At 35.5% G+C, this 26,420-nt stretch overlaps 1 protein-coding gene across 9 annotated transcripts in view; it reads left to right on the forward strand.

Annotated features, from left to right (window-relative positions):
* Positions 1 to 26,420, forward strand: part of COP1 (COP1 E3 ubiquitin ligase) — a 222,101-nt gene that overhangs the window by 109,576 nt on the left and 86,105 nt on the right. For all 9 annotated transcript variants that reach the window (XM_032291321.1, XM_032291323.1, XM_032291326.1 and 6 more), the window contains 2 exons: positions 23,179 to 23,322; positions 26,020 to 26,128. In XM_032291321.1, the coding sequence (XP_032147212.1) occupies positions 23,179 to 23,322; positions 26,020 to 26,128 (253 nt within the window). The remainder of the gene's footprint in view (positions 1 to 23,178; positions 23,323 to 26,019; positions 26,129 to 26,420) is intronic.

A 26,420-nucleotide genomic window follows, 5' to 3' on the forward strand; every position in this document is an offset into this window, starting at 1 on the left:
TTGCTAGTTCATGTTCAAATTTCTTAGAATGACTAACCTAAAAAAGGTGTTTTTTTGAGGCACATCAGGAATTTGGTAAGTTTTAACTTGACAAATATTGCTAAAACTTAGCATGCTTTTCATTTATAGGAGTAAGATTTTTTATTTATGTATTTATTTATTTAAAGATGGGGTTTCACTATGTTGGTCCGGCCGGTTTTGAACTCCCGACCTCAGGTGACCCGCCCGCCTTGGCCTCCAAAGTGTTTAGATTACAGGCGTGAGCCACTATGCCTGGCCAGGAGTAAGATTTTAATTTGTTATATATATGAAGATCTTAAAATTTAAGCCATTAGCTAAATAAACTATTGCAGAGATTTTGTATTGTATTCTAGCAGCTGTTTAATTTAGTAATGAATAAGACAAGAATCATACATTCATTAATTTTTCTGTATGTTGGCACTTGACTGAGTAAAATTTGAAAATGCAGCAGATTATGGGGTTTATTTATTACATACTTTGACAAAAATTCATTGACAGGCCAAACTTGGTATATAATCGTGAACAGGCCGGACATGATGCTTGGATTCAGGAGAGCTTACAATTTTATTTTAGTGTGCTTATAGATAAGAAATAAAAGAATTGTTTATGAAACAGTTTAGTTTGGAGCAACAGTTTAGCATTATTACTTAAATTCTTAACTATGTTAAGAATGTATACTATGCTTTTAAGGACTTCAGAAATGTAGATTGAATGTCAAATGGCAAAAATAACTATCAAAGTTTATTTATAATATGGACCTGATATGTAGGCACTTATCCATAGTTACGTGACAATACTCAAGTTAAAATGTAATTCATATTAGAGCTCTATTGTAGTGTTGATTTATAGCCTTGGCCATTGTGAATTTATCCTATATTATATTTTCTTCATTTAAAAAAAATCAAAACTTTATTCTTAACATTATGTTACAGAAGCGGCATCTCTACATGGAAGATATGTGATTGGTTTTTAGTCTCTTTCATAAAATACTGATAATCTTTTTTATTTTTTTCATTCCTGAAAGCCATTTTAGCTTGATTTTGGGGAAGAAGGGGTTTCATTATTGCTTTTTTAAAGCTTGGATTGTTTTTTAAGGCTTTGGATTGAATGTAGTTTTGGATTTTTTAAAATGGCTAATAAACCCTAATCATACTGACATTTATATGAAAACGTTGTGCATTCTGAGGCAGAAATAAATTCTTAGGAAGACCTAAACAAGATCTTAGTTCGGAGATACTAGTTATTTAAATTGTGGTTAGTTACGTTTAAACATTTTGACTAATATAAAAAATTTTAAAGATACCTCTAATTGGGCCGTCTGACATGCTACATTCATTTTTTTCCTATTAATTACACTGAATTAATGATTTTTAAAGAAAAAATTCCAATTTTAAAGCTTCTTAGGCATGAGAGATGAAGACTAGCAAGAAGGGATGACATAGGCAAAGAAATGAAGGTGAGAAAAACTCACAGCCCTGGTGATTTTTTTGCTTTTCTTAGTTTCTTATATTCAAAAACATTATTTATAATAAATTTACTTCAAAGCCTTTTACTTCCTCTCAAAAAAGGAAATTTCATTAACTTCTTTCAGAAAGAAGAATAAAGAGGCCAGGTTTGGTTGCTCACACTTGTAATCCTAGCACTTTGGGGGACCAAGACAGGCAGATCACTTGAAGCCAGGAGTTCGAGACCTGCCTGGCTAGCACGGTGAATCCCCGTCTCTACTAAAAATACAAAAATTAGCCAGGTGTGGTGGTGCATGCCTATAATCCCAGCTACTTGGGAGGCTGAGACAGGAGAATCACTTGAACCTGGGAGACGGAGGTTGCCTTGAGCTGAGATCACTGCACTAGGCAACAGAGTAAGACTGTCTCAAACAAAAAGGCCTGTTAAACAAGTGTTTGAGAAGACAGATAATGTTGAATTTGGTGCATTATTTTGTTACTTTGTAAAACAGATAATTATTCTTACTGTAAAATTGTATGACATAGTGTTGGTCACTTATTGCAGTAATAATCGCACTGAGAAAAAAGGCCAAACCAGAAATGTGTTTTTCTTCCTTTGTTGGAGTTAAGACCATACACATCAGTCCACAAGGTGGCAGCATTTGTTTGCTTTGACACTATCTCAACTGTTAAACAATAGACCAGGTATGGAATTGGTGACCTATTGTGAAGTTCACTCTCGTAGGCAGAAGATGGTCCTAGATTAGCAGTGGCAAGTAATAGGAAAGAAGACAGTTATTGGATTCTTTTTACACTTAGCAATAATAGCATATTTTGCATTTTTTCTTCTATTAGGTGTTCAGTGTCCACCAGAGAGGAATAGTTTGAAACTGTATAATTTAAACTTTCTTAATATACTTAGTAGCGATGGTTGTCTTTTGAATTCCTAGTTTGAATTTTGACCTAGATTGTTATGGTCAAAATTGTTATACAGTCTACCTCTAGAGTTTATTTCAGTATTTTTACTTATGTTTGCTCAAACTGTTGGAACGGAGTTGTATAAAGCATTAGTAAATTCCTAAGAAGAAAATAGTTATATATAGCGGCATTCATTGATGCTAGAACAGTCTCTACATTGGTAATGTGGAATATGTTACTTACTCTTTTTTAGGCAACATCATAAATACTGTACATGAATTCCCTAATTCATTTAATCCTTGTTTCAACCCTATGTAGCAAGGTATCGCTATTAATCTCATTTTACTGCTGAAAAAACTGAGATCGAAATTTTGTAACTTGCCCAAGATAAACATAATGCCAGTAACAGACAGAACCGAGATTTGGACCCAGGCATACCTGAATTCTAGTGCTCTTTTGTTTACTTAAAGATCTTTGGAAACCTTGTAAAGTTTCCAGAAAACACTTTTCCTTTGAGGCACCCAGAAGAAAAAGAGGACTTAATTCTTTTGAGGTTCTGACACTGTGTATCCCTATTTCTGTAAGGAGGTCAAAATAATGAACATTTTTTGATACTAATTTTTTTTACATATACTGCACCTTAGATGTCACTTTTTACCATAGTTTGAAACTATTCAAATTAAACTTTATGGTTCTGCAATAGTTACAAGGATCCTTTTTGCTAAGTCTTAATTTATAATGACAGCAAATGCGGATCCAGATTTAGGGTAACTTTTAATATGTTCCTTATTGAAGATTGCTTATGAGCTTTAAATTTATATTTAAAAAGAGATCTCTGGGTAATTATTGACTTGTTTTCTAAGGAATAGGTATGATTTTTAAGACTGCCAGTGTGCTTTCTCTTTTTGTCAGAAGATACAGAGACTTTTCACTGGTACAGAGTGAAACCATATGAAATAATTTTACACATATCCACAAAACAAGTGTTAATTAGGTTAGCGTTTAAGATTTTAGTAGATTTGTGAAGGTTTGTCATAAATCAGTGTTTGGTATCTAAGAGATAAAGGTAGAACTAATGTCTAGAAGCCACATTTTAAGGTTAATGTAAGGAAGATCTTGTAGTCAGCAGTGTGCTGAGGTAGAATAAGCTTCCTCAGGAGGCAGTTGCCATATATCCTTATGACTTTTTAAAATCAAATTCTAGCCTTTTTAATTAGAAAATCTTTTGGTGATCCTAAGATCAGTTAGATATTCACATACATTTGTCTATAATATTTTTATGCTTTTTCCCCCCAAAATTATACCCTATTCATGTTAAACAGTTTAAGTGCTGAGAATATCAGAGTGATGTACATGGTAGTGACAACACAGACCTTTAAGTGAGTGTACTAGGCTGTTCTTGCCTTGCTATAAAGAAATACCCGAGACTGGGTAATTTATATAGATAGATACCCGAGACTGGGTAATTTATATAGATAGGAGGTTTAATTGGCTCACAGTTCTGCAGTCTTCATAGGAAACACGGTGCTGGCATCTGATCATCTTCTAGGGAGGCCGTGTCATTACAGTGGAAGGTGAGGGGGGAGCAGGCAAGTCAAATGGCTAAAAGAGGAGCAAGTGAGAGAGTGAGGAGGGAGGTACTACACATTTTTTAAATGACCAGATCTTGCAAGAACTATCATGAAGATAGCACCAAGCCATGAGGGATTCATCCTCATGATCCAGACACGTCCCATCAGGCCCCACTTCCAGCATTAGGGATTACGGTTCAGTATGAGGTTTGGGCAGGTACAAATACTCAAACTATATCAGTCAGGATATAGAATAAAGTGTTTTAAGTGCTATGAAGGTATTTACAGTGTACAATCTGGAGAAGAATTGGACAGAAGCAAGGGTAGTCAGGCATGGTAGCTCATGCCTATAATACCACTGCTCTGAGAGGCAGAGGTGGGAAGATTGCTTGAGGCCAGGAGTTCAAAACCAGCCCGGGAAACATAGCAAGACCCCATCTTTACAAAAATGAAAATGTAAAAAATTAGCCAATGAAAAAAAATTAGCCAGGCATGTAGTATGCACCTGTAGTCCTAACCAGGAGAGTGAGGTGGAAGGATTTCTTGAGCCCAGGAGTTGAAGGTGAGCTATGATGGCTCTGCTGCACTCCCAACACAGATGACAGAGTTTTGTGGGGGTTTTTTTGTTTTGTTTTTTTAAACAGAGTACTTGACTTTTAAGATAGGATGCACTAACACGTTTACTTTTATTGCTTCATTATGTACAAAACCATGTATTACATGTATTATAATTTGTTCTTGTTTTTTTTTTTTCTTCTTGAGATGAGGTATCACCCTGTTGCTCAGGCTGGAGTGCAATGGCGCAATCCTGACTTACTCCAGCCTCAACCTCCCGGGCTCAAGTGATCCTCCCAACCTCAGCCCCCTAAGTAGTTGGGACTATAGGCATTGCCCCCACACCTGGCTAATTTTTATATTTTTTGTAGAGACAGCAGGATCTCGCCATGTTGCCCAGGCCAGTCTCAAACTTCTGGCCCCAACTGATTCACCTGCCTTGGCCTCCCAAAGTCGATTACAGTTATGTAATTTCTTGCAGAAGTTTGCGTGGAGGTAGTAATTCTAAAGGCTGGGCTGTTGTTGCACTTAGCAGGTTTAAGAGGAAGGTATTTCGCGTTTCCTCTGAACAAAACATGAAGAAAAATAAGGGAATATAATTATTCACATATCTTCAATTATTTAGGCAACCTCTAGAGGAGAAGGCCTTCATAAACCTTTAGAGTGCAGCTCATAATTTAAAACAAGCATCAGTTCGAATGAATAAGTTTCATTCATTCAAAGTTTCATGCAGTTTGGAAAAAAAATGTGCTTTTATCTCTTAGTTATCTGGCTTAACTGGAAATAGGCTCAGTTAATCTTATTTAAATAAGATGAAATGAGAACTTCTTTGAAATAATTCTGCATTTTATGTGGCATGTTGTAAATACTAAGTAAATGTTAGGCATCCTTACCCTTTCAGACTTACCAACCTGTTTTTAGGACAGTGCTTCATAATCATCTGGAGATCTTGTTAACACACAGATTGCTGTGCTCCACTCTCAGAGTTTCTGTAGTCTGTGCTATGTCTAAGAATGTGCATTTCTAGCATTTCCCAGGATTATACTGATGCTGCTAATCTGCAACCACACTTTCAGAACCATTGCCTTAGGTTAAGAGCTTTAAAAAGAAAGAAAAAATGGAGGAAGGGAGGGAGAGAAGAAACAAAGAAGGGAGTAAGGCAAGGAAGGGGAAGGAAGGAAGACATAAGAAATATTTACATTTTTAATTCTTTAGGAAAATATTATAATTACTTTTTGATGGACTTTATGGAGCAGTTTTAGGTTCACAGTACAGAGATTTCCTACACATCTCCCACTCATACATAGCATCACCCATTACCAACGTTCCGCACCAGAGTGGTACATTTTGAAATGGGAAAAGTTCCCTTATCCCCCTTGCAGGGGCATGCAATGGGGGTGTGGCTTGTTTCTTTGGTGCCTCACTGCTCAGAGGGTTTTCAACCCTGGGGTAGCAGGAAGGACAGGCAGGTCGTGGGAGCATGGGCTCTGGCCCCACAGCGGTATATAGAGGTAAATAATTAAAGCTCCTGAAGCCCCATGTGGCCTGTGTTATAGTGTACTGTTTTAGTTTTACCATCTGTAGGCGGCAAAGATTTCCATAGATATGTCCTGGAAATGGTATTATCTCCATTAGTCTTTAAAAATAATTTAAAAATATATATATCCCTATTTATGTAAATGAAATATAACTTTTTTGGGTAATTTTTCAATTTTCTGGAATTGTAAGTTTTGGATTTTTTTTTTTTTTTTTTTTTTTTTTTTTGAGATGGAGTTTTGCTCTGTCACTCAGGCTAGAGTACAGTGCCAAGATCTTGGCTCATTGCAACTTCCACCTCCTGGGTTCAAGCAGTTCTTCTGTCTCAGCTTTCCAAGTAGCTGGCACTACAGGTGCCCGCCATCACGCCTGGCTAATTTTTGTATTTTTAGTAGAGGCAGGATTTCACCATGTTGGTCAGGCTGGTCTCAAACTTTTGACCTCGTGATCTGCCCAGCTCAGCTCCCAAAGTGCTGGGATTACAGGCAGGAGCCACTGTGCCCAGCCTAAAGAATTGTAAAGTTTTCAAACTTTACATTGGGTTTGTCTTTATGCAAGGAAGCTCATTTTGATTGAGAAATGTAAGGGCTCTTTTAAAATCAGCAAACTGTGGCACGTGGGCCAAATTTGGCCCATCAGCTATTGATGGTTTTTGCACTTTTAGTTGGTTGAAAAAGATTTGTTTAGGCTCTAAAGATGTACTACTATACTTGATTAAATCTCTATCATATTTTCTGATTAAGTGTGTCTGTGAAAGAAAGTGGCTTTTGTCAGATTTTCTGATCTATTTGTGATGAATAGCTATTTAATGTTTTATCATTACTTGCTTAACAGTAATAACGTATCACTTGGCCCGTTATATAGGAGCCACTCCATCACTGATGTAATGATAGCTACAGATTTTATTTACATAATAAGAAATTCTGGTATGTACAGCAGAAAGTTTCCTATTTGTGTATTTTTACAATTATTTATCGAACAAAGCCAAAAAAAAAAGAAATACCCTGAAATAAGACAGAAGCTAACCTGTGGTTAGGGGACTTAGCTATAACATACTAACATTGAAACAGGGCTGTTTTCTACCACTAATGTTTATGTTCACATTCTCTCTCCTCCTCTTCCCTTTTCCCTACTCATATCAATAGGTGAGTTTGTTGATAACTTCAGAAGTTATAAAACTTGATGCTTTGATCTGTGCTTGAGAGAGATTAATTTGCAGTATTATTTACATAATTTAAGATGTATAAAATCACAACTTGGATCGTTTTAAAAATCACCTTTACTGAAGTATAATTTACATGCAATAAAGCATAAAGTTTGAATTTTTATAATTGTGTTAATGGCAGTCAAAATATAAAACATTTTCAAAAATTTTCTCTCCCGCCACTTGCAGTTAATTCCACCCCTCCTTCAAACTCCTGCCATAGGCAACTCTTTCTCTCCATTCTGTTACTATAAAATAATTCAGCCATTTAAAAATTTCTTATAAATGGAGCCATACAGTATATATTCTTGTGTGTCTAGCTCATTTTGCTCAGCTTGTTTTTGAGATTCATTCATGTTGATGTCCATATTAGTAATTTGTTTATTTACTTATTATTGAGTAGTATCTTATTGTCTAAATATTCTGCAGTTTGTTTATTCATTTGAATAAAAATACAATTTGTTTATTCATTTGAATAAACTTGTTTGAGTTTTTTGTTTGTTACTATTATGAATAAAGGTGTGAATATTCATATACAAGTCATTTTGGATATTAATGTTTATATTTATTTATTTGGGTAAATACCTGGAATTGGAATTGTTGTGCTGTAGGAAGTGTTTAACATTTTAAGAAACTGCCAAAATTATTTTTAAAGTGGTTGGATTTTTAAAGTCCAACTGGTTACCACCCCAGTCAGCAGTTAAAAAAATTCCAGTTGCTCCAAATCTTCTGTAACTCTTGGCATTGTTTTTCTTTTTAATATCAGACATTTTAATATTGGGTATGTAATGGCATTTTCTTGTTATTTTTCTATGCTTTTTTCTTATTACTAGTGGTGTTTAATGCACTTACTAACCATTTGTATGTCTTTTGTGAATTGTCTATTCAAATCTTTTGCTCAGTATTTTAAATTCAGGTCTTTCTCCTATTTAGTGATTAGAATTCCTTTTATTTTAGGGATATGAGTTCTTTGTCAGATATATGTGTTACCAGAATTTTCTTCCTTGCCTGTGGCTCATCTTTTTATTTTCTTAATAGTGTCTTTCAAAGAACATGAGTGGTATTTAATTTTGATGAATTCCAGTTCATCCATGTTTTAAATTTTTCTGTCCTGTAAAAATGTTTCTGCCCCTAAGATTTTTCTTCTATCATTGTAATAATGTTACCTTTTACTTACAGACTTATAATCTATTTCAGGTTACTTTTTGTTTAGATTGTGAGGTAATGGTTGAAGTTTATTTATTTCCTCCCAATATAGATATCCAATTGTTCCAAGCATCATTGATCAAAAGATAACCTTTTCCTGTTGTCCTTTTTGTTTAAAATTAATTGACTATATATATATGTGTGTGTATATATATATATATATATACACACACATATATATATGTATATGCTAGTCTACTTCTTAGCTATCTGTTCTATTTATCTATATGTCTGCTCTTAGGCCAGTATTGTACTGTCATGATTACTGTAGTTTTATAATGAGGCTTGAAATTAGGTAATACAAGTTCTCCATCTTTATTACTCTTTTCAAAAGTTTTACTGGCTAGTATAAATCTTTTACCTTTCCATATGCAGTTTAGAACAAGAGCTCTTCCTTTTTTCTTGCTGTAATGGTTTGAAGGGATTTATCTGGTAAAATTCACATTTTCTCTTATATTTTTCTTCAGTGTTTTTTTTACTAATGTGGAGCAAAAATTTACAGTTTAGAAGAAAATTTCATCATCTCTCTGTCACCCAGGCTGGAGTGCAATGCCTCTGTCTCGGCTCACTGCAACCTCTGCCTCCCAGGTTCAAGCAGTTCTCCTACCTCAGCCTCCTGAGTAGCTGCTGGGATTACAGCTGCCCACCACCACGCCCAGCTAATCTTTGCATTTTTAGTAGAGATGGGGTTTCACCATGTTGGCCAGGCTGGTCTTGAACTGACCTCAGGCGATCCTCCTGCCTCAGCCTCCCAAAGACTAAAAACATTTTAAAGAGGACAAGATGTCATAGTAGCTTTGGGGACAACAATATATTTTGTTTTTCAGCCCTCATTATTTTCTCTAATAGATTTTGTTCCAAATGTGCAAACGTTGATATTCAGTATATTGATCTTAAAAGGCCTCAAGATGCATCTTTAATTTTAAGTGTTTTAAGGAGAAAGACATTTTATCACAAGATAAACACTTAATAGTCACAAAAGTGATTCAGAATATAGTTTATCAGCTAGTGTATGTATTTGTTTTAGCTATTCAATGATAGTCAGAGGGAATAGGAAAGTAAATTTTTCTCAAGTAGTTGTTTAAAAGCAAGATTTTGAGGTATTATGGAGTTCAAACAAAACGAGTCACCTAATAAAAATTGTAGAATAAGTGTATGCATAGACTTTAAAATGGGACTTCAATTTAGTGCCTGTGTATGAAAGCAAGTGTGTCCATTAATTTGGATTTAGGTTAACAATTATCTAACAGGTTGCTATTAAAAAAAAAATAAAAACATTTTAAGACCAGCAAACTAATACCTGTGAGCCAAATTTCAACTCATTGCCTGATTTTGTTAGGAACTAAGAATATTTTTTACATTTGCAAAAGTTGAAAAAAAAAATGCAAAGGATATTTTGTGACATGTGAACATTCAGATTCTAGTGTTTATAAAGTTTTGTTGGAACCACTGACACTGAATGTTTTATGTTCCGACATAAAATTAATAGATATTGCAATTCCCTAACTTCAAATCTTTAAAAATTATGGTGTCTTAATTCTAATATAAAGGAGAAATAAAAGGAAAATAAAATGAGTGGATTTTAATTTATAAATACGTGGCTATTCTGTGTGGTTAAAATAAGGAGATGATCAAAGAATAATTTTAATGATTCACTTGTTTTATTGCCATGCAAAGATAATTTTTTTCTTAGGTTCACAATGCTTAAGAGGGAGAGAATAATGTGGACAAGTTTCACACAGAATACACTTGATAGATGAGTTACATTAACCACATAGTGAGTGAGCTCCTAGATTATTAAAGTCTGGTTACTCAATTAGGATGGAAGCAGGCCTCTGTGGAAAGTAAAGTTTAATTAAATGTTAAAGTATGCTTTTGTGTGAGTACAGCCAAGATCTGCAACTACCTGTAAGGTCCCTTGAAGTTAGAAGGCAGTGCTGGTGTTAGAAAGCAAGGCTTCAAAGCTCCAAAGCTTTGTCACAGCCTGTGCATTCAGTTTTCTGAGAAGTGGCTGACAGAGTGAAACTTGACACAGCCTAAGCTCTCAAAGTGTTCGTCAAACTCTTAGGTTTATATATGTTTGAAGTCCAGTAGTTGAGGTCAGTAACTCACATATGGGATCTGAGGAGGTGTGTTATCACATTTCAGAGGTGGTGAGACATTCCAAGTTCACATCTGGGATCCGATAAGGGGTCACATTCTTGAAGTGGTGAGGGAATACACTCCAAGTTCTTATTATAGCAAAGCATATCATTCATGTAGCAAACTATGTAAGTGTTTAGAATCATTTCAGAGCTACATAGCAGGGACAATATAATGGAGTAATAAGATTCTTACACCTATTTAAAATTAGTAAGTTTGGAATGTTCAGTAAATACTAGAAATGCAGAGGTAGCTTGTCTATGTAAAATGGATTTCATTTCTTTTTCTTTTTCTTTTTTTTTTTTTTTGAGTTGGAATCTTGTTCTGTCCCCAGGGCTGGAGTACAGTGGCACAATCTCGGCCCACCACAACCTCCACCTCTCAGGTTCAAGAGATTCTCCTGCCTCAGCCTCCCTAGTAGATGGAATTACAGTCACCCACCACCACGCCATGCTAACTTTTTTGTATTTTTAGTAGAGACAGGGTTTCACCATGTTGGCCACCCCAGTCTCGAACTCCTGACCTCAGGTGGTCCACCTGCTTCAGCTTCCCATGGTGAGATTACAGGCATGAGCCAGTGCACCCAGCCAGTGGATTTCATTTCTACTCTCACTTAATTATAGGATTTTCATTTGCACAAGGATGAGAAGTATAAATATTTTTGAAGGTATAATGTAGATTAAGAGACAATCAATATAATCAGTAGAATTAGAAGAGTAAGGGCAAAAATAACTTTGTCCCTTAACTAAAGTAGAGACTTAGTAGATATATTGAATCCTTTACTTCTTTCTGTAGTAATTAGTAAAGAAACTATGTAGTCACTAGACAGAAATACTACAATTCCCGTTTAGGAGGATAACCCATAAAACGAAAGAAATCAGGTGGTCAAAAACTTTGTTTTAATTAAAAATGCAGTTAAAACAATATATGTCATAAAATAAGATGACAGATATAAAAGTAAACATGTTAATAAATTTAAACTATCAATAAGAAAATATTTTTATGGTGGCATATAATATAAACCACAAATCTGTGCTTGTATAGAAGAGTTCTTAAAACTTTGAACTGTGAAAGTTAAAAGTACGGTTTAATTCAGGCTAGAAAGCATTAAGTCAGTCTCTCTCTCTCTCTCTCTCTCGGCATTAAATCAGTCTCTCTCTCTCTCTCTCACACACGCACGCACACACACACACACACACACACACCCCTTCATAATGATCGAGGTTCAGTCTATACTGAAGTTTTAGTGTAATTATGAATATCTTTATGCATTAAAAAATCCCTGTTAACTGTAAACCAAAATAAACACATCTAGTGGTATGAGACTTTAAATCAGATCAGATCTTAGTCCATGACAGATTAAGTGTTCAAAAATTAAATATTAATAAAACTGTAGAAGGCCTAAATAACATAATTAACAAGCTAGAAGACATATACAAACATTTATAAAGATATACCTTCTTTTACATTGTCCATGGAACATCAGAAAATGTAAAGAATCTAGATCATATACCAAATCTCAAATTACAGAAAATAGAAATTAAGATTTTCTGATCACAATACAGTAAGATCAAACATTTATTACAAATGTAGAAAACAGGAAAAATATACCACATGGAAATTTAATAGCTATTTTGGCAACTCTAGGATCAAAATGGAAATCAAACCAGTGTGATGAAATTTCTGTGTATGAAAACCTATTAGACATAGCTAAAAGTGCCCAGAATAAAATTCCTTACTCTAAAGGAATTAACTGAACATACTGGTAAAGAAGACATAAAACAAGTTAATTAAACATCTAAACAAAGAAATTAGAGAAGGAACAAACTAAACCTAAATAAAATGGAAGGAAATTAAATAAACATAAAAATAAGAATATATTATGAAAAAACAATTACTAAATTCATGAGCTTTTAAGAATAAAAGATGAAAATTGTTAATCAAGTAAAACTGGAAGAAATTACTAGATGTTTGGCAGGGCATTCAGAAACTCAAATTTGGACAGGTTAACAACGCCTATTGGATTAAAAATTGGAGCTGTCGAGTAGGCATGACGCAGTAGTATAGAGAGAAGTCTGGTTTGGGAGACAAACACTTAATAATTATCAGTGTATTGTATAGATTGAAAGCCATGAGACTGTATGAGATCACCAAAGAAATCCAGGAAGATAAAAAGGAGGTGAAGTACAAGAACTTAGCTTAGCTTTGGGATGTTTTATTTTATTTTTATTTTTATTTTTATTTTATTTTATTTTATTTTATTTTTTTTTGAGACGGAGTTTCGCTCTTGTTACCCAGGCTAGAGTGCAATGGCGCGATCTCGGCTCACCGCAACCTCCGCCTCCTGGGTTCAGGCAATTCTCCTGCCTCAGCCTCCTGAGTAGCTGGGATTACAGGCACGCACCACCATGCCCAGCTAATTTTTGTATTTTTAGTAGAGACGGGGTTTCACCATGTTGACCAGGATGGTCTCGATCTCTTGACCTCATGATCCACCCATCTCGGCCTCCCAAAGTGCTGGGATTACAGGCTTGAGCCACCGCGCCCGGCCTATTTTATTTTATTTTTGAGATGGAGTTTCACTCTTGTTGCCCAGGCTAGAGTACAGTGGCGTGATCTCGGCTCACTGCAACCTCTGCCTCCCTGGTTCAGCTGATTCTCCTGCCTCAGCCTCCCGAGTAGCCGGAATTACAGGCACCACACCCGGCTTATTTTTTTTGTTTTTGTTTGTGTTTTTGTTTTTGAGATGGAGTCTTGTTCTGTTGCCAGGCTGGAGTGCAGTGGTGTGATCTCGGCTTACTGCAACCTCCGTCTTCCAAGTTCAGGCAATTCCCCTGCCTCAGCCTCCTGAGTAGGTGGGACTACAGGCATGTGCACCACCATGCCTGGCTAATTTTTTGTATTTTTTTTTTTTCTTATTTTTAAGATAGGGTTTCACCATGATGGCCAGGCTGGTCTTGAACTCCTGACCTCAGGTGATCCACCCACCTCGGCCTCCCAAAGTGCTAGGATTACAGTCGTGAGTCAAAGCGCCCGGCCAATTTTTTATATTTTTTAGTAGATACAGGGTTTCGCCATGGCCAGGATGGTCTTGATTTCCTGACCTAATGATGTGCCTACCTCAGCCTCCAAAAGTGCTGGTATTACAGGCGTGAGCCACGGTGCCCGGCCAGTTTTTTTGTATTTTCAGTAGAGATGGGGTTTCATCATGTTGACCAGGCTGGTCTCAGACTCCTGACCTCAGGTGATCTACACACTTTGGCCTCCAAAGTGCTGGGATTACAGGCATGAGCCACCATGTCCAGCCTGGGATGCTTCATTACTAAAATGAAGATGAGGAGAAATGACCAAAGTAGACTGTGATGGAGTTAAGGTATGCAAAAAATGAGCTCTGTTCTGGAAGAGTGAGTTACCATATTATGTCAGCTATTGTTGACATTCAAGGAAGGTCAGAGTTCGGAGTTTAGTTTTCTGTTTAGCAACCTAGAGGTCATTATTGACCTTCCTACAGCATTTTAAGTGATGGAGGCAAAAGCTCGATTCCAGTGAGTTAAAGAGAATGAAAGGAGAAATTCTAGAAAATTTTTTTTGTAAAGTTAGGGTATTAGAAAGCAATAGGATAGTAGCTAAAATAGAAATAGGATTATAAGAGGTGTTTTGTTTTGTTTTGTTGTACTTGAAAAGGAAGAAAACCATTGAAAAGCTTATGGAAAAGATCCAGTATAGATGAAAAAAATTGATACAGGAGAGAGGAGGAAAATTTAGGAAACAATCCTTGAGTAGATAAGCAAGGATGAGACTTACTGTACAAGTATATATGTTGGTTAGATCTAGGAGCACATGTGTTCAGAATGACAAGAAAGACTGCAGAATATATCAAAATATATTGATATAATTGCTGATAAGTGGAGGATGTGGTTAGTGGGAGCCTTTGGAAAGTATCCTCTTGTTCTTTTTATATGTTTCAGTAAACTTAAAAGCAGAATAATCTGGCTAGGCACAGTGGCTCATGCCTGTAAACCCAGCACTTTGGGAGGCTGAGACAGACGGATCACCTGAGGTCAGGAGTTCAAGACCCACTCTGGCTAACATGGTGAAACCCCCTCTCTACTAAAAATACAAATATTAGCCAGGCATAAAGGTGCACGCCTGTAGTCCCAGCTACTCAGGAGGCTGAGGCAGGAGAATTGCTGGAACCCGAGAAGTGGAGGTTGTGGTGAGCCAAGATCACGCCCACTGTATCTTAGCCTGGGCGACAGAGCAAGGCACCATTTCAAGGAAAAAAACAAAAAGCATAAAAAACAGAATAATTTGCTGAAAGTGATTATGAAGATATGGGAAATTTGTGAAGAGTAAAAAAAATTATGTAACTTCTTTATATGTGAATAGGAGAGTGAGTGGCTGAGGGAAGTTTCCTATGAAGTTAGTTAAGTGCCTTCTTAAGGATAGTGATCATGAATTTAAAATGTGACCAGAGAACATGGTTGCATGTTTTTTCTCTAACCACGTTCAACTCTGCCAGTTGAAATGTAGAGTGGGTCGAGAAATTTAGCTAGGGTTAGTTTTGCCAGAGAGGTAAAGTACAAAAAAAAAAATATAAGAAAATGAAAATGGCAACAGAGTGCAGAGTTGTGTGAGGGAGTTATATTCCCTGGCCATGTAATTTATGTTGGGAAAGAAGAAAGTAAATGCATAACAGAATGAGGAGCAGTGGGTATAGGAGCCATAGATTTTTAGATCACAGTGGCTTTGAAGGATTGTTGGAGAGACAAGGAATCAACTGGAAAGAATGGAAGTGGTTGTCAGAAAGTGTTATGTCATAAGGTAAAGGAGGGAGTGAAGTTATTGGTAATGAAAAAATTTCTACGGTGTGGTCATGGTTGTGTCAAGTGGAAGTGGGCAGAATAAAAGACCTTTGGAGAAGAGGAAGTTAAGAAAACTGATCAAGATGTTAATCATCTCTACATAGTTATTGAAATAATTAACATTTATGAAAGGAATAATTTTTAAGAAAATGGCAGCTGAAATTTAGGATTTCTACGAACTCATAGGTTGGTAGAAGGAGCATCAAGGACACATATTGGGTGGTATATTGTTACAGGAGATTTTGAGCTGGGAGGTTTCAAGGAGAAGAGAGAAAATGACTGGAAGAAGCTATGTATAGTAAGGACACCGACTTTACTTCCAGGCCTGTTTGAACATGGAATGTGGAAAGACTTTGAGGAAGTGGTATTTTCAGGGGAGAGCTGGGTTTCAGTTAGAATGAGAAAGCAAAGGGAAAATTTAGGGAAGAAATTGCAATTATTAGTGGCATTATCTGGGTAGAGAGAGGTTTAGCTTCTACTTAATAGAAAAATGCATGTATTTTTGACCTAGCACGTCATATTCTAGGTGTATTTAAGAATATTCTTGCAAGCTGGGCTCGGTGGATCGTGCTTGTAATTCCAGCTACGCAGGAGGCTGAGGCAGGCGAATAGCTTGAACCCAGAAGGTGAAGATTGCAGTGAGCTGAGGGTGTGCCATTGCACTCCAGCCTGGGAGACAAGAGTGAAACTTTGTCTCAAAAAAAAAAAAAATTCTTGCTTATGTGACAATTGACTCAAATAGAAGGGTTTGGTTGTGTTTTGTTTTGTTTTGTTTGCAGCATTGTTTAACAGTAAAAGACTATAAATGAAATGTTCCTAGTTAAATAATTTGATACATCCAGACAGTATAAATCTGTATAGTCATTGAGGACAAAATGAGGTAGCCTTCTTATGTACTAATACGAAATGATGCTCAAAATACTGTTACATGAGGGGGGAAAAAAGCAAGTGCAAATTAGTGTGTATGATGTCACCTCATGTGTTTAATTTAAAAATACATGTATGCACATTTATGCATAAGAAAACTAGTAAGTTGCACAACTTGAAATTATTGGTTGCCTATAGGGAGGGCAGTTGGGTACTTACTTGGCAAGACTGGGAGGGAGACTTGCTTTTTTTCTGTATACTTTTGGAACCATTGCCTACATTCATTTTTTTTTTAATGAAATATGTTCTAAGAAAACATTCAAGCCAGTGTTGAAGGATCTTTAGTAATAGATGGAGTTTGAATTTTAATAGTAGTAAATGAGCAGAATTACATTAATAGAGGTGTATGTGTGGAAATTGATTCTAATTCAGTCTTCAAAATCGATTAGAAAAAGGGAAAGTCAGGAGTAGTCTTGATAAGGAGGCTGTTTCAGTAGCTCAGGTCAGCATTAAAGCAGGCTCAATACATGCTTCTGTGAATTTCTTAAATACAGTCATGCATTGCTTAATGATGGAAATACATTCTGAAAAATGTGTCATTAGAAATTTTGGTTGTTGTGCAAACATCATAGACTATACTTAGACGCCGAGGTGATATAGTATGGCCGCTTGGCTCCTAGACCTCAAACCTACACAGCATGTTACTGTACTGAATGCTGTAGACAGTTGCAAAATAATGGTATTTGTATATCCAAACATAGGGTATACCAGATAGTAACTGGTATACCTTTATAGGTCACTTAACCATGAATGGAGCTTATAGGACTGGAAGTTACTCAGGGTGAGTCAGTGAGTGAGTGGAAAGTGAATGTGAAGAGCTAGAATTTTTTTTTGACTTTTTGTTTTTTTGTAATAACGCTTAGCTAAAAACACACATTGAACAACTATACAAAATATTTTTTCTTCATTCATTTTTCTATTTAAAAAATTATTTTATTTTATTTTATTTTTACTTTTTAAACTTTTTTGTTAAAAACTAAGACACAAACACATGTATTAGCCTACACTTAGGCCTACATAGGGTCAGGGTCATCAAAATCAACATCCTTTCCACATTTGTCCCACTAGAAAGTCTTCAGGGCCAGTAATACACACAAAGCTGTCATCTCCTACGATAACACCTTCTTCTGAAATACCACCTGAAGGACCTGCCTGTGGCTGCTTTACAGTTTTTTTTTTAAATAAGTAGAAGAAATACACTAAAATGATAAATGTGTAGCATAGTAAATACAGAAACCATTAACAGTTTATTATCAGTTATTACATACTGTACATTAATTGTATGTGCTATACTTTTATGTAGCTGGTAGCACAGTAGGTTTGTTTATACCCTCTTCTCCACAAACCTGGGAATAATATTGCACTGCAAGTCACTAGGTGATAGGAATTCAGCTTCCTTATAATTTATGGGAACATTAAGATGTCCTTATATGGCACATGACTGTAATGTGTTTTGTTTTTTTTTTTTAATCTTGGTTTTTCATCAACTAGGTTAGAATCTGGCAGATAACTGGCACTATGGACATTTGATGGCTGAGAATATTCATGGTTCATTCTTTTCTTCAAATAGGCCCCAATAATCATTGCCTCCTGAATTCCTGTATTAATATTTTGTCTTACCATTTGACATTTGCCTATATTGTCTATAATCTCTTCTACTAATTAGAAACCTGATGAGCCTACCGTATTTTTTTATCCCTTTATGATTAACCTGTTGCACAGGCTGAATTATTATGTGTTATTATCACTATGTAGTATAATGTATATTATTATTCTGTGTTATTTTTCTTATTTTGCCTGTGTATATGTTATTTGAAGACCAGCTCATTTATTCTAATTGAAATTGCAAGTTTGCATGATGATTGAGAGCATAGACTCTGGAACCAATTACTTAAATTTGAGTTATCTGGTATATCCTTGGACACATTACTTAACATTAATACACCTGTTTCTTTACACAGTGGAGATTTGAAACTTGAACAATTTAGGTAAAGTGGTTAAAACAATGCTTGACACATCTTAAGTGTTATGTATGTTATGGAAGTTTTAAGTAGTAGTGTTGCTCTGGAAGAAAGCTGAGTAACATCCATTCTTAATTTACTTTACCTGTGTTTGTATTTTTTAGAGATCTGCTCATCAATTTTCATTAAAATGGCCAATTTCTAAACTTACATTTTGTTTCTTTGAAGTTATAGTTACCTGCTCTCCAAGCACATTATCACGATAATGAATGAGAATAAGACCTTTGACAACCACTCTTACTTTATATTTTAATTTGATAAATTGGGCTCTGGCATCCAGGAACACTAATTCACCATGGTTGTTAATACTTATAATTGCGAAAAGATATGACAGACAGTGGAAACACTGACAAAATTCTGTGCTTGGGCTTGTTGACAGCTTTCATTGCTTCCTGCCACATTGTACTGGAGGTATGTGTTAATCAGCTGTCCTGTGCGGTTTCTTGCCATGCTACTTAATCACTTGACTAATGACCTTTTTGACAAAGAATACAGCTAGTTTCCTACAGCTGAATTACGTATTTCAGCTGTTAAAATAAATCACTTTCTTTTAACAGTTGAAATATTTCAAAGTGTGAAAGAAAAATGCAATTTATATCCCCAGAAACACTATTTTTCAAAAGTATACTTGTATATTTTGAAATTAAAAACAAATTCTGTGAAATTGAATTTGTCATTGCAGTAAATTTTCATAAATCTCGTTTCAATAATTACTGCTGACAGTGGATGGCAGAAATGAATGTTGTGTAACAGTAGTAAGACTTAAAATTTGTTTTTGAATTTAATTGCATAAGCATCATTTCAAGTAATTTGTTTACCTTTTATTTAGTCTCAGACTAAGTAGTTACTGTTTAACTTTGGAAGTATTTTTGCTTGGGTTATCAGATTTCATAATAAAAGTAGTTGAATATCATAGTGTTGTATAAAAGATCATCTGTTTTGTATTAGCTCTATAAAGCTCTCTGCACCTGAAAATTACAGGTATTGATTTGAGTCAGTTCATGATCTGTTTTTAGAATCTCATAATGTTCATGTTTGAGAATATGTATGATTAAATATGTCAGAGAGAGGGAGCAAATGTTTCAGTATCTGAAGTACTTACATCCTGAGTTTTAGTAATGTGGAAGTACTTCCATTTAAAAAGGTGGGGGGAGGGCAAGGAACCTGTTTTTCTTTCCCCTGTAATCAAAATTTTTTTCAAAATAATACTATTCTTTATACTTTTAATTAATATTTCTATTAAAATCTATTTTTACACTATAAAAGGACCTTGTTAACCCTGAAATATTTTTAAAAACACACTCTACAGGTTCTTGATACCTTAGTATATTAAAAACAAAACATAACCAATATGTAAGAAAATAATAGCAGTGAAATCAAAATAAAAAGTTAACTTTTTAGTATGAGAAGCAGGAGTGAGCTAATGTCACCAAATAATAATGTGTTGAACAAAAAGAGCTGTCTTGAATAACACGGTACCAGCAGAAGAAATAATAGACTTATTTAGGTCATTGTATTAATTCTTTCGACAGCATTTTTACTTATGCGTCAGCTTTCTCCCTGAAATGAATTTAAGCTTATTATTTTGATAGGTTAGTGTTTAAACGTATTATATATGTTAAAACTAATAGTTTAGTAATGGCATACTTTCACTGGCACAACATTGGAATGGTATTGATTTATTAGCTATGTTTATATGTTGGTGGAAAAGAAGTATTTAGTGATAATATAACTGGTTCCCTTGAAGTCTCATCTATAGCAAAACCTCCTAAGTTAAAAACAGGATTTCAGTTTTGAAAATAACTCTGTCCTTTACCAGATAAAGTAATATTTCTCCTTCAGTGACATGAGACAAAGGGTATAAATTGAGTTGGGATGGATGAGTAGTTGCCATCGTTATAGTTATGGTGCATTAAAATCCACATGGCAGCAAATAGTACCTGAGGCAGCAGTTCAATTGAGGTTGTACAAATAAATCTATCGCATTGCTGTAGTATCATACTTTACTGCAGAGAACATTTGCTGAATTGTGCTCCAGTCAGTGACACTTAACTGAATAAAATTCTTTAAAAAATTGGCTGCGCACTATGGCTTATGCCTGAAATCTGTACTCCCAGCACTTTGGGAGGCTGAGGTGACAGGATCGCTAGAGCCCAGGAGTTCAAGACCAGCCTGGGCAGTATAGTGAGACCCCATCTCTGTAAAAAAAAATTTTTTTTAATTTTTTTTTTTTTTCCTTTTTTTTTTTGAGATGGAGTCTCACTCTGTCACCAAGCTGGAGTGCTGGAGTGCAGTGGCACAATCTCTGCTCACTGCAACCTCCGCCTCCCAGGTTCAAGTGATTCTCCTGCCTCAGCCTCTAGAGTAACTGGGACTACAGGCATGCGCCACCACACACAGCTAATTTTTGTACTTTTAGTAGAGACGGGGTTTCACCATGTTGGCTAGGATGGTTTCGATCCTTGACCTCATGGTCTGCCCACCTCAGCCTCCCAAAGTGCAGGGATTACAGATGTGAGCCACTGTGCCCAGGCAATTTTTTAAAAAAATTATATAAAATTAAGGAAGAGTTTAAAGCTGTAATGAAAAGTGGGCATCTTGGTGTGTGTCTTTAAGGGTAATATTGTTTGTTGTTGTTGTTGTAGTTTTTAAGACAGGTTCACACTCTATTACCCAGGCTGGAGTGTAGTGGCACAGTCATGGCTTACTATAGCCTCAAATTCCTGGGCTCAAGCAGTCCTCCTGCTTCAGACTCTCAAGTCTTTGGGGACTGCAAGAACACATCGCCATGCCTGGCTAATTTTTTCTTTTCTTTTCTTTTCTTTCTTTTTTTTTTTTTTTTTTTTGTAGCAATGGGGTCTCACTATGTTCCTCAGGCTGGTCTTAAACTTCTGGGCTCAAGGGATTCTCCCACCTCAGCCTCCCGAAATACTGGGATTGCAGGCATGAGCTACCTAGCCCAGCCTGAAATGTTCTTAATGTGTCTTTTTCTTACTCATCATCATTGGTTCAGCAAGCTTCTGAATAATAAATCATTAATCATTAACTGTTCTGTGAATGGAAATCACATGTAATCCATTAAGAAAATGGATGTTTGTATTTTCTGTATGTAGGTGTTTATATTTTTATGCATTAATTGAATACTTAACATATGCAGAGCATTAACGAGGCATTTGAGAGAAGAAACACATGAAGACACATTCATACGTATTAGATTTTAAACCTTTAGCCTTTACATTTTGAGGGGTTTTTTTGTTTTTTGTTTTTTGTTTTCTGAGATGGAGTCTTGCTCTGTAGCCCAGGCTGGGGTGCCCTGGTGTGATCTCAGCTCACTGCAACCTCCGCCTCCTGGGTCCCAGCTCCAATTCTCCTGCCTCGGCCTCCTGAGTAGCTGGGATTACTGGCACATGCCACCACGCCCAGCTAATTTTTGTATTTTTAGTAGAGACAGGATTTCACCATGTTGGCCAGGCTGGTCTTGAACTCCTGACCTCGTGTTCTGTCTACCTTGGCCTCCCAAAGTGCTGGGGTTATAGGCATGAGCCACCGTGCCCAGCCTACACTTTGAGTTTTGCATAAGAGCTTTGATCTGTGATGAAGCATGGTAATTATCAGCACCAACACTGAAACCAGATTACCTTGTGTTTCAATACCATCTCAGCCACTTACAAAGTGACTAACTTTGGGCAGTTTACCTCACCTCTAATCCTCATTTTCCCATCTGTGTAATGTAGATAATAATAATACATATATCACAGGATTGTTATGAGAACTAAATGAGTTAATACATGCAAAATGTTTTAGTAGTGAATGATTAATGAATATTAGGTATTATTATGTAGTTAATTTTAGATCAATGAGAATTCTTATGGCTAAACCTCTAGAAAAGAGGCTGAAATAATATTGAGGAATAATGTATGTGATGATTCATTTCAACTTTTACTACCATTGGGCTAATTAGATTTCCAGCTGGCTGTATAACAACAACTTTGTTTAGGCTCCAAGTTCAGTTCTTTGAGAGCAATGATCTTGTACTTACTTTCATTTAGCTTACTTTGGAGCCTATATAAAAATGATCAGCAAGAGGGGGTGAATTTTATAAGTAATGCTAAAGGAAGGGAGAAGTTTTATTATTTTTTAACCTCTTTGGTGGTATAAGGAGTATGCATTGGGGTTTTATAATTCAGAGAGATATTTGGGGAGGGAATTAGGTATGGATTTGGGAAAAAGTAATGATAATTTAGTGGTTCAGTTATATGTATTCTCTCTTGTCATCACCCAGTTGCTTCAGCAATCCAACTTATATACTAATATATTTTTTTAAAAGTTGAATATTGTGAAATTTTACCATTTCCACAAAATGGCAGGGAAATAACTAGAATGTATGAAAAATGAGTTGATAATTATCTTTTGGCATACTTCTGGTATATCAAATAATTCACGCCATTAAATCTTTTTCACTAAGCTGTGATATGGTTATTAGAGCTGAATGAAAAGTATGTCAGGTTTCTAGGAACAAAAGTACACCTGTGCACAATTGTGTAGATATACACAAATCTCAGACACTTTTAATTTGATATGTGTTGATGACTTCATCTGGATATGAGGCCTAGTACAACTTGAAGGCATTTAAAGTAGATCTCTTATCTTTGTAGAAAGAATTACTTTAGAACTAGAAAATAGTAAATTCTGAAATGTTGTCTTTATAAATGTCACATGGACAAGTAAATAGTCTTATTGAGCAAGGCGTGTACTTTTTCCCCTTAGTATTGAATTTGACCGGGATTGTGACTATTTTGCGATTGCTGGGGTTACAAAGAAGATTAAAGTTTATGAATATGGCACCGTCATCCAGGATGCAGTGGATATTCATTACCCTGAAAATGAAATGACCTGCAATTCCAAAATCAGGTATTTATATTATTTTCCTCTCATGATACAGTATATATGTAACAATTTGCATATGTAATTATCACGAGATTATTTTACCTTGCTATGACACTTTTTTCTTTTTTTTTCCGAGATGGAGTCTCACTCTGTCGCCCAGGCTGGAGTGTAGTGGTGCGATCTTGGCTCACTGCAACCTCTGCCTCCCGGGTTCAAGTGATTCTCTGCCTCCACCTCCAGAGTAGCTGGGATTACCGGCTCCCACCACCATGCCTGGCTAATTTTTTTGTATTTTTAGTAGAGACAGGGTTTCACTATATTGACCAGGCTGGTCTTGAACTCCTGTCCTCATGATCTATTGGCCTCGGCCTCCCAAAGTGCTGGGATACAGGGGTGAGCTACCGTGCCCTCAGCTCCATGACACTTCTTACTCATTCATGGTGAACACTATTTGTACTGTGTATACAGAGTATATATTATTATTTAGATCATCTTTCTTGCAGATATTGCTTGCTTTTTTCTTATGGGGTTAGCCTTTTTTTTTTTTTTTTTTTTTTGTAGTTGCCAAATGAAAGCTCTTTCACTTAATCAAATAAAGATCTTCGTTGCAAATGATTGTCGGAGACGCTGTGGAGTATTGAATAAGGATTAATGTAGCTTAATATGAAAACACCAGGAATTTTTCCCCTAGCATGGACATATCTCAACATATTAGAATGGTTTCTAGTTTTAATAATTTTTTATAAGAACATTCTGCTTTTCACTGAAGGAATGGTGTTTATGTTTTATGTTTTAGAGATTACACTTCATAAGCAGTGCTTTTCAGACTTAAAATACTGTTAATGTTTACAGGTTCTACTTGATCTGCTCCCCAAAAAATCTCAGAAGAATCCTAAAATCTGCTTTTTTGTTTGTTTTCTAAACAAGCTTCCCAAGCTGTTCTCATGAGCATTGGCTTTATGAGGAAATCATCTAATAAAAACTTTGTATGTAACTTTGAACATTTTCAAAATAGCCATCCTTGAACCTTTCTTATCTTTTTAAATGACATACATAGTATGTTTGTTATAATCTTTGTATAATTAATTTGTTTTAGTTTTCTTTTTTCTAGTTCATTTATAAAAATACTATCTTGATAATTGGTGAGCTTGCCCATTCATTAGTGGCACTCATCCGTTGAGAATCTATTGTAGTTTATGTCCTAAGTGAAGAGGATATAACATGAATTAGATACAACTTTATTGAATTCTTAGATATCAGGCATTATATCCTAAGTGCTTTGTCTTTAGCAGACCTATGAGAAACTTACCATTATTGCTCCATTTCATACAAAGAAAGCTGAGCACAGAAAGGTATTTAATAACCTGCATAAGATTATACAGCTGGCATATAGAGGAGCCAGGATTCAGACTGAAGTAGTTTGTTTCTAGAGTTTGTGTCCTTAAACATTTCATGCTGCTTATTTATAAAATGGAGGCCATGATAGTAATACCTATTTAATAGGATTGTACCTTTAAAAAATCCCTGTAATGCACTCAGAATAATACTTGGCCCATAGCAAGTATTTATGTTACATAATGAAAATGTGGATTAGAACATTTAAAGGTTCAACCTACGTGTTCTGCAATTATACATGTAAAAATCTTCAGTACTTCCTGGTACATTGGAATAAATGGTGAAAGCGCTCAAGGCTGAAAGCTGTGGGCCTGGGGCTGAAAGGATCAATACCTAAGCATGTCTAAAATAGATTTGGAGCACATCTACTGTGAAAGTGAACTAAATTAGCCAGAGCCACAGCTAGTAAGTAACAAATCTGGAATTTGAACTCAAGTCTACCTACATTCAATATGTGGCTCTTAACTGTTCTATATAGTTTCTACCAGAAATTCTAATTAAATATATTTAAAAATGCAAATGGACTCTTCCAGTCTCTGAAATTTAGCATGAATGCAACTAGTAGAAAGCAAAAGACCCTTGTGTTCATGTCTAAGAAGTCATTTACGTTAACTGCTTTATAAGTAGCTTCTTGCATAATATTCCCTCCCTTTACTATATCCATGATGCAGATATGTATCTCAGCAGAAGTATATATTTTTATATGTTGTAGACTTTTGGAGCACTTGAGAATAGCCAAAACCATAAATGATAAACATTTGATTCTTTTAGATGTTTTTAATTGGAATTTTAGTCATAAGTTATAATTAGTCAAGTCAAGACTGTTTGGATGTAAATACAGAAACCCAATTCACCATACTTTATTTGGCTTATATGGTTTGTCAAAACTGGATACAGGGTTTTTGTTTTTTTTTAATTTAAAATTTTATACTTTTTCAATGGACAGATGGATATAGGGTCTTAAACAGTCTCATCGGGTCTGTCATTCTGCCAGGGTATGCCTTGAGCCCTCTGGACAGTATCACCTTCACTGATCGGTATGCTTTCCTCATGTATCAAAGATGGCCAGTGGTGGCTCCGGACTCACCCATCTTACAGCTAATGATCACAGTAAAAAGTGGTTAGGGTCATTACTTGTTCATTTCAATTTTTAAAATTTCAAAATTATTGCTGTCTTTTCCCAGGTATGTTTTGGACAGACTAATGATTGTCAACTGATATAGACCATTTTTAAATAGTGCAAATCTTTCTGAACACATTGAAATTCTTTTTATCCCATTGTTATTTATTTTTATGTAAAGTAACTTTTAACTATATTTCTTTCAGCTGTATCAGTTGGAGTAGTTACCATAAGAACCTGTTAGCTAGCAGTGATTATGAAGGCACTGTTATTTTATGGGATGGATTCACTGGACAGAGGTCAAAGGTCTATCAGGTAAATAAGAGTAGTAGTTACATGTTGTATGGATCATATATTTACTTTGTTAAAACTTTTAGAATTTCATGTGCTTTAGAATTACAGATACGAAGTCACTATTTAGTTTTTTTGTTTTGTTTTGTTTTTTGTTTTTTTTTTAAACTAGTGTAACACCTATGCAATACCAAATACTTTTTTTTTTCCCGTCTCCCTTTTTTGGTACCAAATACTTTTCCAAAGCATTTCCCAAGACTTTAGTCTTTATAGAATGCATCAAATATATTTCTAAAAGCAATAATTTTAGTAAATG

The sequence above is a fragment of the Sapajus apella genome, unplaced genomic scaffold, assembly GCF_009761245.1.
Source record: "Sapajus apella isolate SASKATOON/1434 unplaced genomic scaffold, GSC_monkey_1.0 scaffold25, whole genome shotgun sequence".
Classification (NCBI taxonomy): Eukaryota; Metazoa; Chordata; class Mammalia; order Primates; family Cebidae; genus Sapajus; species Sapajus apella.